Source organism: Hemitrygon akajei, chromosome 4, assembly GCF_048418815.1.
Source record: "Hemitrygon akajei chromosome 4, sHemAka1.3, whole genome shotgun sequence".
Classification (NCBI taxonomy): Eukaryota; Metazoa; Chordata; class Chondrichthyes; order Myliobatiformes; family Dasyatidae; genus Hemitrygon; species Hemitrygon akajei.
This window is the reverse complement of record NC_133127.1, coordinates 81,425,346-81,439,372: the sequence shown is the minus strand read 5'-3', so window position 1 is coordinate 81,439,372 and position 14,027 is coordinate 81,425,346. Positions and strand designations below refer to the sequence as shown.

The following is a 14,027-nucleotide window of genomic DNA, read 5'->3' as shown; positions in this document are numbered from 1 at the left end:
CAATGTATGTTCCTTTTATATTGAATTATTTTATTACCTTTACAAAACTCATTCGTATGGTGCACATCTTAGTTAGTTCATAAACTGCTTCAAAGCCATGGTTTACTGACTGGGCCAAAAGCTGGGCAAACTCTTGATTGTTGAAGATCTTCAAACTGCATCCACTGGGGATCTTGCAGACAGTTGTTGGATGGAATCCATGATGATAGTTGCAGTTTCGACTTTGTACAAAAATACTACTGTCGCTTAAGCATTCAGCATAGACTTCTCCACCAACATAATAGAGATGAACACCTGAAAGCCAATAGATACAAGTTTGCTTTCTATAAAATACTGCCAATTATGTCCAATAAAAATATTTCAGTGATTGCAAAATGCTTTGATACATGTTCAATAAAATTTACGATACATTTGGACTCCTCTAAGCTATGACAATATGCAGAAACACATCTTCCAAAATATATTCAAAAATATTATATGGGCAAAATAATGGCACAGGACATACAAGTATTAATAAAAGTACATTATCTGGTTTGATGCTTGGAGACAATCAGTATAATTTTAAGGAAATGCTATTATCTCAGAAGCCATGTGTTGTAAATAAATGGTGAAAGTAAAGATCCTATGGTACCACTTAGAAAGGAGCAGATGATCACCCTTTTATTCTTCTCAGTTTTAATATATTTTAGCCCTACTAGCTTGTTAGTAGGAACAATGCTTGCTTTAAGGTCTTTGCCCAAAGCGCTTAATGTAGGCACATGCACTAGGCTTAAAAAGTGACTAAACATACAAAAAATGCCTTAACGTTCTCTGTTATTAAGTGAAAATTTTTTATATGGCAGTTACCTATTCTGATTCCCTCTTATGCATTTCCAAAAGGCAACACTAAAAGGTTCTACCATAAAGGCTTATTCTGGCCTATATGCTCTTTTCTGGTCAATCATTCCCATTTAAGTCAAAGTAGAAATAAAAAAATTCATGGCAGTTTTAGTTCCCTGGCCAACAATTATCCTCAGAAAACTGTGTAAGACTTGTCATTAATAATGTTGTGTAACCTGCCTGCATTACAGCTGTGGCTGCTTTTCAGGTAGGAACATCAGCTACTTGCTATTAATACACATAATTATTTCAATTACAAATTAGGTGACAAAATTTTAAACATTAATGGCAAATAAAGATATAAAATTGAAACACAACCCTCACAAGGGCCATTTTCAGACTGCTACTCTAATTTAAACTCTTCCACCATTCCTGCATGTTGCTACTGCAAGCCATGTAATGGGAAGGCTGAGGGGCAGGTGGGATGGATAGTCAAGAGTGGGGAAGAGTGGGAATTAGAATGGGAAGGAACTGGTAAGAGATTGAGCTGGGCCGAAGTATACAAAATGTTGCCAACGTCCATTCTCACTGTGGCACAGACACCTGCACTTGGTTCTTGTGAAATGGCAGAACTCAGCGAGATGTGATGCCAGCTCTTCAGCTAATGGGTCAAGAATTCACCATGTTTAAGGCAATCGGCAATCACTGGGACTGAAGAAAATTAGTTTTACTTCAGGTTGCAACTTGGATCCTCAACATTTTGAGTTTGATTTGCATCCTTTATTTCACCCAAAAATTGAAATTTTCCCTCATTTTAGTCCATTACTAACAATGAATGGTTATTGAGTTTAGTCAAACTTCTACCAGACTCGGACTGATTTACTTAGGCTCCACATTTTCCTTCTCTGGCAGCATCTCATCCAGAAAAAACAACTTTAATAAATGTACAACCAACCAATGTGATAAAGGACCACAAGGTTACCCAATCAGTAAGGCAAAAGGAATAAGTATATAAGAGGCTTGCATTGAGGAACACCAAGATCCATGGAATGCAGTACTAGGGAAGGCTATACATGATGGAAAGCCCAGAAACATCTAACAATGAGAACTTCAAAGTATACTGAAAGCTTAGACATGTTAAAGTGCCTTCCATTAGAACATTATAGAACATCAAAAATTATAGAGAGTCGTTACGCTTTTTATATAACTGCCATCAGATGATCATCTGCAGTTCAACATCTTCAACTTGCACCACTGCTTACTATTATAGCACATCTGAACCCCACCTCTGCAGCTTGATTTACGTCTGCCTTTGCTATCATGCAATAGCTCCAGAATGTATTGAACTGATGTGCCAAATGCAACTCATTTCTGAATCCAGCAGGCCAGGCAGCATCTATAAGGAGAAGCACTGTCGACGTTTCCGACCGAGACCCTTCATCAGGATCGGCCTGAAACGTCGACAGTGCTTCTCCTTATAGATGCTGCCTGGCCTGCTGTGTTCCACCAGCATTTTGTGTGTGTTACCAAGCTAAATACTTAATTGCCTAAATCTTACAAAATCATTGTCAAAACATTGTGAAGTTGATGTTTGGTCAGTAATAGCCGTATGGCAACAATGTTTGAATTTCCAGCATCTGCAGATTTCCTCGTGTTTGCTCATTTCTGAATCTGCAGCTTCTAGTCAGCTTATATGAAAAAGACATATGTAGCAAAGTCTTAAACTTTACTTATTTCACTGCATGGTAATTTAAAAAAATTAATCCATTCTATGGGGACACTTAAGAAAGAATTCCTTTGATAGCAAATGATTCAATTGCAAGTACAGCTGACGGGTCGGATTGAGCACTATTCTTATTTAATATTGCAATTTTTTTTTACAGCATTTGGCATTTATACAGTGAAAGAACTTTTGATAAGCAGAGGCCTTGAAAGTGATATAGAAATCTATTTTTTTTAAAAAACAGAATGCTCACTGAATGAAACCAGTGTCTCCTTTCATTCAAGCTACAATTTTACTCAAGGCTTCTGGAAGCTTATGTATGGGCTGCTGCAGACTTCCAGGAAGGAGCCCCATACTGTTTAGATTTTCACACTGCTTAAAACAAAATTTGAGGCCAAAAGCCTGAACAGAGAATAAAATAAATAGTTATATCCTCAAATCTTGATAGCAACCATGATTTTGTTTTTGAAAAAAAAGTTCAGTGGTCGCTCCAACCTGAATTTGGAAAACAAATGGTCACATTTATTTTGGATTTGTAAAAGTGAAGATTATGAAGTACATCTAAGAATGGGCTTTAGGTAACTGCAAAAGGTGTTATAGTATCTCCTGTATCTGGGATCAGAATACACTTTCAAACATGGGCTCCTGAACTTTTAATCATTAAGAATAACTGAAAAATGCTGTAGCAGTGATCTTTATCAGCAGAATGCCTTCAAAGCATTATTTGTTTTTTTTTAAGTATAGCATCTTCAACAATTCCATCTTTATCTTCACAGTGCAGCATTCAATCCAAAGAAGGGATGTAAAATTGATCTGATGCATCAAATTCCGAGTCAAGTTGCCAAACTTTGCCATAAAATGGGGAGTGTAAGATTACCTTTGCCAATGTGTCTCCTGGTGTTCTCAATAGTTGAGTTACGATTCACATTGGAAAGAAGACCGAGACAAAATCTATTCTTGTTATTCGAGGGATCAGTAAAACCATCAACCAGGACACTGGTAGAGGAGGCTTGGAAAGCTTCTCCCACGCGATTATTTAGCTCATAATAGACAATGGAGCACCAGTGTTTTGGTTCCTCATAAGCAACTGGTTGAACATCTGTAAGGAGAAAATTCTGCATTAATGTTTTTATGTATGGCCTCATGCGCAATGCCCAACTCCCACAAATTAAAGAATTTAACATCAATACTATACGAGCCAACTCAACCTATTGCATTAACAGAACCACTGTCGTCTCTACCGTCCCTCTAACTTCTTGGAAATTACTAAGGTCTACAAAGTTTAACTAGACCAGCTATTTTAAAGCTATTAGGACATTCACAGGACTTTGAAATCCTCTCTGCCATCTACAAGATTTCAATCAAGCGGTATGTTCATTATTAGCGAATGGCACTTTAGTTGTACCCATTCATGAGGCATAACATCTAAACATACTTCATTTAGCTGTACTCACTCTTATAATTTATCCCAGTGTCCACGATATATGTGAACTACTGAATAAGTAAAGGATGAAACTTGATTCAGTGGTACCCCTACCAGTGCTCTCTACCTACCAGAAAACCTGGCAGAAAATTACCACTAAAACATCTCAAAATTGCCGATCATACTTACATTGCCATATATTCCTCGACTTCATTGGATCAGTTTTGGAATTCCACACATAACTTCCTTATAACATTACTGTCACAACAGGCAATACAATTCAAGGGGAAGGCATTCTGTTTCCTTAAACAACAGTTGGTGACGCCACATATGGAATATTGTCTTCAGTTCTGGGTCATGCTGCTATAGGAAGGGTGCTAGTAAGCTGGAAAGAGTGCGGAGGAGATTTATGAGGATATTGGCAGGACTTGAGGGACTGAGGTATGGAGGGAAGTTGAGCAGGTAGGGACTTTTTTTTCACTGGAGCATAGCAGAACAAGGGCTAATGTTATAAAGATGTACAAATTGATGGGCATAGACAGAAGGAATGTGCACAATGCTTTTCTCAAGGTTGGGGAATCAAGAACTACAGGTTAGGTTTAAGGTAAGAGGGGAGAGATTTAATACGAACCTGACGGGCAACTTTTTCACCGACAGTGGTCAGTAAATGGAATAAGCTGCTCGAGAAGTGACTGGAGGAGGTATATTAGCAGCATTTAAAAGGTACGTTAGATAGGTACATGGATAGAAAGGCTACAGGGATATGGGCCAAATGAACTAGCTTAGATGGGAAACTTGGTTGGCATGAACTGGTTGGGCTGAAGAGCCTGACTTTCCAAGGTGGCCTCATCCCAAAGAAAACAATGTAAACTTACATGGGGCAAAGTAACCAAATCAATGAATCAGTACAAATAAAGAATTTATAATTGACCATACTTTTAAAAAACTTTATTTAAATATTCATTAGCATAAAGCTCAATTGGAATTCACTTTTTCTTCCTGCCCACTATTGCTGAATCACCAGTAGAACCCTTGCTGATATAATCCCTCAGTCCAGCTAAATTAGAGTGCCCTCATGTTTTACTAACTGAGATAAATAGTAGCAACCTGGAATTCTTTTACCTCAGCCCTACACTGAAAAAGGTCTTTATCCACAGTATCAGAATGAAATTAAGATAAAGAGTTAAAGCATATAGCAAAAAATATCATCTTTAACCAACTGGCATATACCTCCAAATACAAATAGACAGCCCCCTATGTAGCTCAAATTTTCCAGTTTACAATTTTAATATACTTAAGAAACAAAAGCTGTATTTTTTTTCCTACAATTCAAGTATTTTACCTGCTCTGTTGGATATATTTGGCGGAACTGTAGATACAAGAACATTTGATGTATCCATGGGTTGTGAGCCATCTTGTGTCATCTGATCATCTGGAGGCATATATGCAGGAGGTGGTGTATCAGCTGTAAACAGGCAAAATAGTAAGAACCAGGTAGTTACAAATCATTATATCAGCACAAACAGGATGTGTGATGTAGATGCATGAGTAGGAAACACTACAGGTACTTAACATCATGACACTCCTTATGACCCTGGGGAAGGAAGAAGGAAACAGTGAATATCTGTTAAAGAGATATATCAAATGGGGAAAGAGCCATAGGTGAAGCATATAGAGTTTAGGGCCAGTACACGAAGTGCCTTACAGCTCAGCCACGTGACTACAGTGCATCCTAGGTACAGTTAGATTAGTTTTACTACTAGCCAGTCAGATTTACATAGGGTGCCTTTCAGGTGCCAGATACCTGAATGTGTTAAATTACATTTTGCCATAAATGAAATAGTAGGCTGGAGGATAGATTTTAACAACTGTATTATGAAAGTGATTGAAAGAATTATAAAATTATTATAAATCACTAAATCAGCATCCTTAGAAAAATGAATGCAGGCTAAGATTACCAGAATACAAACAATTAAATAGATTGCATTTCATTCACTGGAAGAACAGAAACCACAAATCAGAGGAGAGGTCTTCAACCAGCACAATGACTTTATTTCCCCTTCGGTTGGTGCTGCCTGACCTGCTATGTCCAGAACACCTGTTATTTCAAGATTTCCAACATCTGCAGTTGGTTATTTTCAATACCACCATATGTTCACTTAAAACTGTGGTCAAGATAACCTTTTCACTTTTAAGTAAACAATGTTAAAGGATGATAAAGAGATAAATAACAGAAAACAAATAATATTTTTACACACATATTGTGATAATGTAGATTCTGTTGAGATTAACAAAGCATAGATAAAGCAATGGGTGGAAAGCAGCCCATCAAGTTGGACAAAATCTATGTACTTAATTACTGATATGACACTGAGGCTTTACAAGACATTGGTCAGAATGCACTTTAAGTATTGTGAGCAGTTTTGGGCCCCTTATGTACGGAGGGATATGCTGGCATTGAAGAGGGCGTTCATGAGAATGATAACAGGAATGAAAGGATTAACGTATGAGGACTATTTGATGGCTCTGGGCCGGTACTCACTGGAGTTTAGAAGAACGATGGGAATATCTCATTTGAATATTGAAAGACCTAAGTAGAGAGGAAGTGGAGAGGACGTTTCCTATAGTGAGAGAGTCAAGGACCAGAGGGAACAGCCTCAGAATACAAGGACATCCCTTTAGAACAGAGACGACGAGGAATTTCTTTAGCCAGAGGGTGGTGAATCTATGGAATTCACTGTCACAGACAGCTTTATTGGCTGATCATTGGGTACACTTAAAGCAGAGGCTGATAGGTTCTTGACTTGGTAAGGGTGTCAAAATTTACAAGGTAGGAGAGTGGGGTTGAGAGGACACTAAGTTAGCCACGATGGACTGGAGGAGCAGATTCGATGGGCTGAATAACAATTCTGCTTCTAGTGTTATGGTCTTATGAGTCTGCTAAGATTTTGTATTTCAACAGCTGTAAATTTGGTTTTCAATTCTAATAGAACACTGATTTTAAAAAAGGGATGCCTTGAATTGAGCATCTTTGCTCTGTCCACTGTAATCCTGGATATTTTTTGTGCTGCACCTTGAAATTTTCATCTTGGAAAAATGGCAACTGATAGGGCCCCAAGGATACAAAACACCATATGGAATAAAGTAATTTCTAACACTGTAAATTAATTCAAGATGGTGGAATGGAATTGAGGAAGTGATCAAGCGATACAAAGGAGGAAACCTATAACTACTATCTAGAACTTCTTCAAACAAAATTAAGTAACATCTTGGTCAGATAGTGGAGAAAAACAATGGGAAAATAGCCATGCTGGAAATTAGTTAAGTTCTTTGGGGTTTATACAATCTAAGATGGACACAGCGGTATTGTGTATATCCATTTAAGATAATAACTGGATAAAGATGATAGAAATAATACTTTAGCCTGTCAAGACTGTGGTTTAATTTACTGCAACCTCTATTTACTCAAAGGTGTATTTAACTTTTTACAGGTCCATGACAAATGCATAAAATAAACTTTAAGTAAATCCATGATATAAAATAATTGCAAATGCAAAATTAAATAATGGGCTGCACATTAAACTCAGACAAGTGTAACATCTTAAGTATTATGATGCTTCCTATGTTCAATGTACTGTGTTAGTGTTGCATGACTGACAGCATGGCATTAGTTTCTTCAGTGAAATGAAAGGGTTGTGTTACGTACCCATGACACGTGACAGTGGTACCCTTGTCACGTGACTGGGGTTGAAGTTATACTGGACTTGAGGTAATGGTCTTGTGATGGTGGAGTGATGTCATTTTCCCGCCAGTAGAGGTCATGTGACAGGTTTTTTTTTACAGGGTATAAAAGGTGGGGCAGTTCACCTAGTATGACTGCAACCTTCATCAAATCAGTTTATTTTCATTACAATAGAAAAGTATTCAATGAATTGTACCTGATAAATTTGGTGTAACAATGAAATACCATGTCACATTTACAGAGAACAGACTTTTTTACAACAATGAATTCTAAGCATCCATTTACTGTTCTAAAAATGTTACTATTTCTGTGCTCAGGGTCAATCATCATCTTCTTTCCTCTGCATCTTCTAAAAAGGACAGGAGCTTCAAGACTACTTTTTAAAAAAATATCGTAGTCTGTTTCTGGAGAATTACTCCTAAATCAAAATGTACTGGGTTGAATAAGGTCTAGCTGACCGTTAACACAAATATGAAGGGTAATAACACTGTATTGTAGTTGAATGTTACTGCTCTTACCTGGCATCTGAAATGGGCTGCTTGGGCCAGAACTTGCCGGAGAATGAGGATACGTGCTACTTCCAGGGGAGCTTGGATAGCTTCTATTGGGAGAGTTAGGGAATGGGTGGTTGTTTGGTTGCTGAAAGGAAACTGGAAAGGCAGCATTTTGTGGCATAGGAGGATCACTGTGTCCCAAATTACGAAACTGTGCAAGTAGGCTATGCTGTGGGTTAAATTCACTGTGCCTCGGAACCAACACTGGAGGAAGAACTAGAAAGAAAACACAAATATTAAATATTTTACAAGAAAATGAAGCAAATACAAATTGAAAGATTGTAAAATACTCAAATAGCTTCTCTAAAACTACATCAGTTTTAAAACAAGCATGTAGCCAACACAATAAAAATTTCCACTACCCAAAGACAAGCAGTTCCATTAAACCAGGGGTTCCCAACCTTTTTTATGCAATGGACCAATACCATTAAGCAAGGGCTCTATGGACTCAAGGTTGGGACTCCCTGCGTTAAACCGAATTGAACAATGACACCGAGAGCACATTTGTAGGAAGATTAAAATGCCTTCAAGCTCATATTTCTGCTACAACACAGTTTACACTCCTACTGTACTATCCCTATCAGTATATCCTCACCACATACAACACTGAATGACCTTGAATTAATTTATTGTGTGGATCAGAGACTGAAGAATCTAGCAAAAACAGTATGAGACAATTGAATTAACCTTTAAAACAAAATTTTGGAACAATGTATCAACATTTCCTGTCACAACGTTAAGAGATATCAGCCGACCTAGAAGGCTGAGCATGGGCTAATATTCTACTGATAAATGAGGTAAGATAGCCAGTAACACACGCTAGCCTTCATCGAGGCATCAGCAGTGGAAAGGGTAAGTAGTTTCAAGTTCCTGGGTGTCAACATGACTGACAATCTATCCCAGGCCCAACATATTGATGCAATTACAAAGAAGGCATGGCAGCGGCTATGGTTCATTAGGAGTTTGAGGAGATCTGATACGTCACCAAAGACTCTCGCAAATTTCTGCAGGTGTACTGTGGAGAGCATTCTAGCAGGTTGCATCACTGTCTGGTATGGAAGGATTTACTGCACAGGATCAGAAAAAGTTGCAAATTCAGCCAGCTCCACTATGGTGATATCCGTTATTAAGGACCCTCATCACTCAGGACATGCTCTCTTTGCTGATCTCCCATCAAGGTGGTGGTACAGGAGCCTGAACAGCTTCTTCACCTCCACCATCAGATTTCTGAATGGACAAAGAACATTAACTCACTATGTTTGTATTTTTTTGCTCTCTTTCTGTACTACTTACTCAATTTATATAGATATACATTTTTTAATGTAACTTAGATTTTTATTGTTATGTATGGCAATACTGCTACCACAAAACAAATTTCATGACATATGCCAGTGACGTTAAACCTACTTCTGATTCTGACCTTTTAATTTAGAAATCTGCCAAGGAAAGAGCAGTTAGGAAGACGAAAGTAACAGCGTGATCGTATTTCAGATGCTACAATCTTGGTATTTGGGTGAAGAATGAATTAATCTCAAAGGAAGCTCCTAGTTGATCTCAAAACTTACACGTTGAACACATGATGACAATTAAAATTTGACCACACTCCCAGACAACTTGGCTCCCCAAAAAGTTCTATTTCCTTTTCTTTATTGGGAAAATTTAAACACATGCAGGCAAGCTACACTAATTTTTGCTTGCAAATTCTCCAGTGGTTATCTTGTGAGGATTTTTTATTTTTAAAAATTACCGTGAATCATTTGCTGTATGGACTATATCATAACATACAAAATATTCCAAATACAGCATGTCATTCATATGCTATACAACTTGAAAATTATGTTCTCCTCAAGGTTCCATTTCCTAAAGGATCTCCATGCCATGCCCCTACAGGCTTCAGAAGTGGGCATCCCATTGACAAGTAACTTCCAATAAACATACCAAAAATCAGGCAAATAGACAGGAGCTTGAAAGATCGCTCTCTCCTGTCCTTCTTTAAACTCTAATATTAAGGATCATATGGATTAAAATTCAGTATTTAATGACAGATTTTTTTCAACCATTACTTTACAGAATGCACATATTTACAAAATGCCATAATCATTTGAGGAAGGTTCATGCCGCTTTAGACAAACAGGATGCATTTAATCTTTGATTGCATGAAATTAGCTGACTGCTCACAATTAAAAAAGCTTCTTATCCACTGCTCAACAAGACAGGATCCTTATTACATACTGTTGATTGCATTACTCAGTGAAACCATGTCATCCTTTGCCTATGAGTTTGTACAGAACCTTGATATTAGCTAACGAAGCTATCTGATGATCATCTCACCTACTGCAATCAATTGGCCATTTCTCTACCATAGCAAAAAAATCAATATGGAGTTTGTGTACGAAAAGCAGCTAAAGTAATAAGCATCAAGAGTAAGTCAGCAATACTGATTAATCACAAACAAGAGAAAATCTGAAGTTGCTGGAAATCTGAGCAACATGCACAAAATGCTGGAAGAGCTCAGCAGGCCAGGCAGCATCTGGAAAAAGTACAATTGACATTTTGGCCAGAAATCCTTCAGTAGGACCGGTTAATGATACTACTTTTCACACCCTTCAGAAATAGAAACCCTCAATAGAATACACTCAACCCCACCATGACTACATTTCAAACGGACATAAAAACCATACCATATATTGAGTCTATGTTTCATATTTTCATGGGCAAGATAAACTGCTCATTAATTCATCAGGAGTTAATACGCATAGTCCACCTTTACAAAGATTACATCTCATGCGACCTTTACTCTTGCAATTCCACTCATGGACATAACTAATTCTTTTGTTTATTTCTGAATTATTGGTCTACGCGTTGTCTAGATAATACATCATACATACAGACCTTCAAGTTTCTCACTTTGACTTCATAACATCAATATAAAATTCACCACTGGCAAGAAGAGTTGGGAAAAATTAATCATTTGAGGTACATTACACAATTTATTCACTATGTTATACCTACAGAAATATTACTTATACATAATTTTAAGAAAATTGAAACTAGCACCAACTACAAGTATTATCATAGGTCAACGGTAATTTTTTTAAACGAGGCTTTTTATGCATGACATTCATTTTCTGAATAGTGAAACATGAAATATATATTGGCTTAGATGAGGTTATATCTTTAAGAACAAGGGGACATGCCCTGAAATGCTATTACTAATGACTCAAAGTTGATACAGGTTTCCCCCGCTATTTGACGGTAGAACGTTCCTATGAAATGGTTCGTAAGCCGGAATGTCGTAAAGTGAATAAACAATTACCATTTATTTATATGGGGAAAAATTTGTGAGCATTCGCAGACCCAAAAAATAACCTACCAAATCATGCCAAATAACACATAAAACCCAAAATAACAGTAACATATAGTAAAAGCAGGAATGATCTGATAAATACACAGCCTATATAAAGTAGGAATACTTTTCTACAATTATTGCAGCACTGTCCACCGTAGCGAAAATCTCACGCAAGCGCTCTTGGCAGAAACACACAGCGCAAGTGCTCTCGGCAGAAGCACTCTTTCCAGTAACTTTTAAGCCATGAAGCTACCAAATCATACCAAATAACACATAAAAATACATAGCCTATATAAAGCAGAAATAATGTATGTACAGTGTAGTTTCACTTTCCGAAATCGGGAAGACAGTGAGCACACTGATGATAGTGTGTTAGGCTGAGTCGTCAGAGGTTGGGGTGGTGGGACACTGAGGTGTCATCTCATCGTCGTCTGTTTCCATCAGGGCAGGCAGGTCATCTTCTTCTATGTCTACCTGCCTTGATGTCGAAGGTCAAGTTTCATCGTCTGCTGTGGCTGATGTGGAAGGCTTGTAAAACGACAGTATGCTTGACTGCTTAGCCCTGCGCATTTTTCTATCATACAGTTCTTTGCAAGCACTCAAACCATCCTGCAAATATGCCTTAAACCTACTTATCCTTTCAAAATTAAGGTCATACTTTTCTGCAAACATTGCAGTATTGTCAATCGCAGCGAAAATCTCATGCAATTGCTTCACGTTCAGTTCCTGGACGACTTCACTTTCAGGCCGTTCACTACTGTGTTTGGTTTCAATTGTTATCCTTTCCTCTTCATCAGCTCTTCATCTCTCAGTTCTTGGTCATGGAATGCCAAAACCTCTTCAACATCATCTTTGTCAACTTCCACAAACCCTTAGCCAAAATCACTATGTCCTTACTTCGTTCACCACGATTGAAACACTTAATTATGTCTAGTTTTACGCTAAGTGTAACACCTTTACGCGCTCTTTTAGGCTTTTCTGATATCTCAGAACTCAGCTTGCTAACGGATGCACAAAATAAATTGACATAAAGCACAGATGCTCTGAGGCATGTGTTTAAGCAATGCCGGCTAGAATGCAGTTCCGGGGGAGGAGCTTGGCTGCTCGGGGCACGTGCTGCCTTTTTTCAAAACAGTGAAAACACCTTCTGTTAGCGAAAACAGGTAACTAATGTAGGTCTTTCATAACAGCAAGGTGTCGTAAAGCAAACGTTCAAAAAACGGGGGACACCTGTACAAAGGTTGCAACCAGCAGCATGCTGAAAGAATACCATTTGTTCGTTGCTACTACAAAATCAGGTCAGCTATTCTACACATCTTTTGTTAAACTCTTCTTTTATTTTCATAATACCCCTCCAATTTGGCTGCCTCAATGAAAATATACACTGAACTTGTGTTTGAATAATCCAAACCACGTAAAGTGAACAGCAGTGATTCCCATGGAAAATAATTTCTCAGCTCCTGTCAGCCTGAACAAATACTTCTGACTCCTCCTGAATTGTTGTCGGTTTGATATCCAGTCTGTTTTTCCAACTTCAGATACTCTAATTTTATGAATCCAATATACAACCTCAGAAATATGCATTTTAATCATCTACATGTAATGCCCTAGTTAAGATTTCTACTGGTATGCTCTGAGTTATTTTATTTGAGCAGTTTTCTGTAAAAGCAATGTGTCCTGCTGGTGAGAATGTTTTGGCATCGGCTAAAGATAAAGAGCCATGTTGTGTCAGGTAATCAGGAGTGGGAATGGCGTGGAACATTCTCGAGAGCTGGGTGGGAAGAGTTTTCTGAAGGACAGTAGTCTGATTGGGTCTATTGGTGGGAGGTGTGGAGAGAAGAGCACTAGGGAAGATGCCTGGAGGATCCCATCCAAATGGGAGGCCTGATTGCAAGGAGTGTTTCACAAGGCAGAGGATTCCAAGAAGGGATGTTCTACCTGTGGTTGGTGAGAATTCAGTACCATGAGTAAAGCTACGCCCAGCTTTTACAGAAATGCTTATGTGCACATTTAGACTGGTTTAACTGTATTAAGCCCTTTTATCTTCCTTTTTCTTTCCCTGTTAACTGTTTGATAAAGTTGAAAATTGGTAAGTTTACTTTCTTTATAATTTTATGCTGGTGTATGGTCTGTCATTTCTGGGCTACCATAGCTGTGTATGGGCAATATCTACATAACCTGCTGGTAAGAGGTTCCTTTATTCGGAACATCCTAACCATCCTGTGTGGTTGAACCCCAAATCATACTGATCCTAGACGTATATTACTTATGAAGGGCAGCCCTCTCACCGCCTAGTCATGTGGCTTTTAGCAGAGTCGGCTAATGAGCCAAGTTGGTGTACAAGCCCCAGTGAGAGGACTGTATACAGTTGCAAGAAAAAGTTTGTGAATCCTTTGCCTGTTTTTACCTGTTTTCTG

General features: G+C 38.1%; 1 protein-coding gene across 1 annotated transcript in view; it reads right to left on the bottom strand.

The window, feature by feature from the left end:
• smad1 (SMAD family member 1) overlaps positions 1 to 14,027 on the bottom strand; it is a 91,791-nt gene that overhangs the window by 14,548 nt on the left and 63,216 nt on the right. Inside the window, exons 3-6 of the mRNA XM_073042939.1 lie at positions 8,226 to 8,477; positions 5,308 to 5,430; positions 3,420 to 3,641; positions 38 to 294 (exon numbers count right to left, since the gene is read on the bottom strand). Coding sequence (XP_072899040.1) covers positions 38 to 294; positions 3,420 to 3,641; positions 5,308 to 5,430; positions 8,226 to 8,477 — 854 coding nt within the window. The remainder of the gene's footprint in view (positions 1 to 37; positions 295 to 3,419; positions 3,642 to 5,307; positions 5,431 to 8,225; positions 8,478 to 14,027) is intronic.